The sequence below is a fragment of the Bidens hawaiensis genome, unplaced genomic scaffold (genome assembly GCF_021521415.1).
Source record: "Bidens hawaiensis isolate Kalapana, Puna unplaced genomic scaffold, B.hawaiensis_p1.1 tig00016045_1, whole genome shotgun sequence".
Taxonomy (NCBI): Eukaryota; Viridiplantae; Streptophyta; class Magnoliopsida; order Asterales; family Asteraceae; genus Bidens; species Bidens hawaiensis.
In genome coordinates, this window is record NW_027492457.1 from 283,895 (window position 1) to 289,479 (window position 5,585).

General features: G+C 37.0%; 1 protein-coding gene across 1 annotated transcript; it reads right to left on the reverse strand.

Moving 5' to 3' along the window:
• Window positions 1–1,163: 1,163 nt before the first annotated feature.
• On the reverse strand, window positions 1,164–4,553 carry LOC143550542 (E3 ubiquitin-protein ligase WAV3-like). Its single transcript, XM_077041168.1, has 2 exons — window positions 4,331–4,553; window positions 1,164–3,039 (listed from the first exon to the last, which is right to left on the reverse strand). Exons 1-2 carry the CDS (start codon window positions 4,538–4,540, stop codon window positions 1,264–1,266), a joined length of 1,986 nt encoding a protein of 661 aa, XP_076897283.1. The 5' UTR covers window positions 4,541–4,553; the 3' UTR covers window positions 1,164–1,263.
• Between the last annotated feature and the right edge of the window lie 1,032 nt (window positions 4,554–5,585).

Consider the following 5,585-nt stretch of genomic DNA (forward strand, 5'->3'; position numbering starts at 1 on the left):
CTTCACAATTTCTATTCACTCAAACCCCCCAATGGCAAATTTCTCAAACAATGAACTCGGGATATTCATCTAGAGGACGAAGACATATACTTGGCCACACGAGCATCTAGAGGACGAGGTGAACAAAATTGCTATAATCCGCAAACGAAAAATTACGGAAAAATATAATTGGCCAAAGGATCATCTAGTTCATATGTTCGCACTTTAATTTTTTGGTTTGATCGTCATATTTTATTTTTCTGGTTTTCAATTATGTAATATTTTTAATTTTAATGAAATTTTAATTTTAATTACATTTAATTGCTTTATTTATTTTTAAATTTTAACAAAAAACAAAAAAATTCAGGGTACTTGTTGATAGGTGTTTCCAGTTATTTGAGGTTTATGGGTAGTTAAGGGTAAAAATAAAATAACGGTATATGATTGGCCGGTGCATGAGTAGTACATATGAGTGCCATTTCCCCTCTAATTAATTTAATATTTTTTTGTTGTGTTTCTAGTTGGCTGGTTGTATGTTTCTTTGTACTATGGGGCTTGTTGCTTCTTGCAACTTGTTTTATTAATTTATTTTTAGTATTAGTCAAATTTTAAAGGATAATGCTTTTGGTGGGCATCACTCTCTTAAATGTCAAGGCATTCACGTCAAATTGGGCAACGCCCAAGTTCATCGAGCATCGTAATGACGTGGTGTAGGGTGTGTTAGTTACAAATGTGCCTATCTAAAGCCCCTTCAATCCTTTATGGATTGATAACATCGACGTAAAGACGTGTCTTTATCTATTTGGCATGTACTGTTGTATCTTAATTAGGTTACAACAAATATTTTTTAGCATGGTTGTAAAAATCGCTTATATGTGATGAGTACTTGTCGAGTAATTCTCGCCTAGACCGAGTACTTATAACTTCTAACTCGACCGTCTTGGTAGTGCCTAGCAACTTCTCAAACCATGATTTCTTTATGTCGAATTATTGATTACGGTATAAAATTCCTCTCGAATTATGTAGGACAACTCAGCCTAGTTATTTGATAAAACAAAACAAAACAAAACATAACGTATTCGTGTTATCATGTATAACAATAACAAATAACAAATATATAATATACCATTTCAGTAGGTTATGCACATCAGTGTATCACCCCAATAAAGATGTGAACTCAACAATTAAAATCAATAACCCTAATTTCATCAACTTATGCCTTAGTTCCCAAAATTTTATTTCGACATAAAAAAATCATGGATCCGAATGCAAACTCGATAACCTTCACCGTGATGACCGAGCGGGTTGAAACATATTAGCCTGGGACCGAGTTAGCATCTCGGTCATTGAAGGGGTTTGATAAGCTTGAACCGTGCTAAAACTGTCAGTCGAGTCCCCACGAGCCGTGGCTCTTTGCCATGTGTGTGAGCTTAGACCTGATAACACATAAGCTCTTCCCGAATGCTCATACACACGCCTACTCGCCATTCTCTCTTGCATTTCCTTGAGCTCGGCGTCTAGTGCTATACAAAGACGGTCTCCGGATCTAGCTGCTATGGTTTTCGAGAGAATCTTCCTAAAGTTCTCAAGTATACTCACAGCGCGTGTCAGATCACCCTCTTCGGCTGCGGTTCTTGCTTGTACCATGGCTTCTGCTGACTGTAACCGGTTTCTTTGTCGGTCAACTTCAACCGAAACAACATTTTTGTTACCAACATTTTTCGGTCTTTCGACTGTAACACTCTCGGTCACTAAACTCACCGTCTCATTAGTCATCGGATCGGTATACGAACAATGTACCTTCAACAACAAGGTCTCATTGCAAGAAGTCAACTCCATTTCCTTCGGGATGTTGACCGAGACGAGAAAATCCCGTTCCTCATCGGCATACAAATCCCCGACCTCTATTCGCCCCGACTTCCTATCGGTTGTCAAATGACTCGTATAACTACCGGTTTTTAGAGATTGAATCCCAATGCTCGGGCTCGCACTTTCAACTATCACTCGCAAACCTTTGACCACTACACTCAAGAGTCCACCGATACACTGAGCAAACGCATCTTGGATCACACTTTCGGTTTCAATAAACGAAAACGTCCCACCTGATTCCTCAGAAATCGAGTGCATCAACGAAGCATCATGATCTGTCCCAAACCCAAAAGCGTGCACCGGAACATCAATACCTTGCGGAACAAGTAACCCTTGGTTTGACCGGTTTTGACCACCACCCGAACCCGAATCCCACCCACCACTTACCCGATAAGTATCCTGCCCGTCCGATAACAAAATCATACTCGCCACGGGGTTTTTCTCCCGACGGTCATTCACAACTTTCTTGGCCTTTATCAACCCTTCAGCTACATTCGTCCCGCCGTTTGCCACCAACGAATTAACAGCTTGTAGCGCGTGTTGCTTCCCAGTATCCGACATTTTCCTTAGCGGAAATAGGCGTCGGGCAGTGGACGAAAACACGATCACCGACAACCGATCAGCCGGTCCAAGATTCTGTATCACAAAACCCATTGCTCGTTTAAGCAATGCCAACTTTGTACCCGCCATACTACCACTAATATCAAGAACAGTCACAAGATCCGCTGGTGCCCGTGCAGAAGTCGAACCCGGGGCTTTCAGGTGGATCAAAACCGCGAAATCATCAACCGTACTAAGCCGAGGCACAGCCGGAACCTCAGTGTATGTTCTCATTAACACCCTTTTCAAAGATGACTCATCCAATGCATTACCATCATTAATATTATTGTTTGGAGTTTGTGGATCCAAGGCTTCATCATCATTGAACACAGAGGGCTCGTTCGCAGGGAAAATGTGGCGGTTGGAGTTTTGTCGAGGCGGAGGGCGGCGGATGAGTGTCATTGCTGGATCAAAACTGGTTGAAGCTTGTATAGGGATTTCTTTCCATTTTGCGCGGCAAGTCGGACATATTCGGTTCCCATGCTTGACATTTGAAGCAATGCATTTGAAATGGAATGAATGTGCACACTCTGATGTGAATATGGCTTCACCGTCACCTTGTTTCATTGATGCTAAACATATTGTGCATTTCTGAAAAGTCAAAAATAGAGTTAGAGTTAATAGGAATAGTCTTTGTGTACGTTATGTTATTTAATTTACAAAAAGAGTTTTGTTGGTCGAATTAATAAAATAAGAGAACAAGAAAGATTTGGCTACTACAAGGTATTATGATTAGTATAAGAAAATTAGGGGAATAAAGTCATAAGAGCATCTTCACCAATGTGTCACCAATGTGTTTGTGAAGGTTTTTTTGACATGGAATATGCAAATAAAGTTTATGGGTGGAGACAAACTTTTGTAGAGGTTTTTGTTTGTAATCTCAAACGTTTGAAAGGTGGGTTTGTAGTGGCCCTACCACAACCACTAGACACAAATCATATATATATATATATAGTAGTAAAAGTAGGTAATGATGTGAAAGATGAGGTGGAGGTTTTTATTGGTTTATGGGTGAAGTAAAAAGTAAGATTTTTTAAATAAATGATTAGAGTATGATGTGAAGTAAAAAGTAAGATTTTTTAAATAAATGATTAGAGTATGATGTGACGATTAGATGAAGATTTGAATTGGTTTATGGGCATGAATGCTCTAAATCAAACAAAGGGTTTGGCAGCTGTTTTAGAATTTTGTCGTCTAAATCTTCTAGTTGATTGTTAGGTAAGTTTGAATAGTAGGGCCATTGATATGATATATTTTATTTGTTATATATTAATATTATAGTTTATTTACAGTAAATTGAGTTTTTAATATTTTTAAACGAAAGTAGTTGGTCGATAATTTAGAAAATCTCTCTATAATTTTCAATCGTCCTTGCATAAATATTACGGAATTACATTTTATTGTACTTGAATCCACTGGTATTAATGATTACGAACAAAATAAAGAATCACATTTATTTTTACTTGATTTCGCTCGTCATAATGATTTCAATCGAAATAAAAAAAAAAGAAGAAAAGAATCGATGAATGATATTAACATATTATAGAATACCATTTGATTTCTGTATATTTCACTTACAATGATGATTACAAATTAAATACATAAACGTGCCTTTATGTTGGAAGTTTTAAAATCCAATTTAAATCTAAATTGTAAAGAAATTAGACATATTTAGAAAAATTAAGTTATATGTTCATTGATTAGCATATTTTATAAGTTATATTTTCATTAGAGGCAGACGTATACAAAGAGTTTTTTGTTTATTAACTTTTGGAAGATAATAAAAACAGGTTAAAAAAATAAATTCACTAATTAAGTAATTCATTATTCATCAACCAAGATTATAAATAACTATTGCAATATTGATGACAAACAAACAAACCTTAGAACTAGAAGACCTGCTCAAACTTCTCGACAACCTTAACACCGGAGACCACGGCCGACGAGCAGTCGCCGAAGAGCCTCCGGCAGCCCGTTGCTCCGCCGCAGAAGACAACAACATGGCGGCTGATTGCGGCGGTGAGGCAGTAGGCACGTATATACAGAAATTAGAGCCCAAAGCCATCTTAACTTTCTTCCATTTACTCCCCATTTTTTCAACCAAAAAAAAACAACAATAAATTGTTGAAATAAAACAAGTTCTTGAAGTGGGTGCTGAGTAATATCAGCTGAAATTGAAGGTGTTCAATTAATAAGGTGAAAGTAGGTGATATGCACGAAAATCAATCAGTGGCTTTAAATGGTGGTTTTACGTGATGGGGTTGTTTCTAGTTTGTACGTCTTGGCAGGCATTTATTGAATTTTGTTACATATATATTATATATAAATAAATGTAATGTAATAATTAAAATATTATATTAGAGAGAAGCCGTAGACGAAATCGTCTCCTAGTTTTTCCTTTTAAGGGTGTGGGGTGGTTTTGTTGACTTTGTTTTAGTTTTTATGAGAGAATTGTTATTTTTGGGTGTCGATATAATTGACTGTTACTTTATTTGCAATTGACACATTGTTGAATTTGGTGAATGTATGAGAAATTAACAGCTTGCTATACCGTGCACGTATTGGTGTGAAGGTCTAACTGCGTTAATTTTTTTTACTATGTTTACATTCACTATGTTGCGGGTACTTGGAGCGATCACAAGATGAGAGCCTCCGTTCGTTTGGGTTCACAAGATCAGTGCCACAAATGCTCCAAAAACTCATAAGATGAGGGATTCACGGGTTCATAAACCCGTTCAAGATGGGGTTAGGGGGAATGTTGAACTTTTTTTTTAAAGTGTGGGTGTTCAAATGATGAAGCTAGAACACCATCGTATGGTATGGGCTTGTTTGGTTTACATGGTTTCGGGGACTTGGGATGAGTTGGATATATTTTATTGGTTGGTTTCATGGTTCAAGAGGGTCCCAAGATAAAAACCATATATTTCCCCTTATAAATGATAGGTAGGAATTGATGATTATCTAGTTTGTGTTTGTAAATGTAATAAATATCAAAATGAAAGGGAGGTGAAGAATATGGTACGGTGTTAAATGGATCGTGCTTGAAATGTTTATTGTGTGGTTATAAATCATGAAATACAATTGATATTTACAATCATTGTATTCGAACCTTCACCTAAGATTGAACACAAGCAATC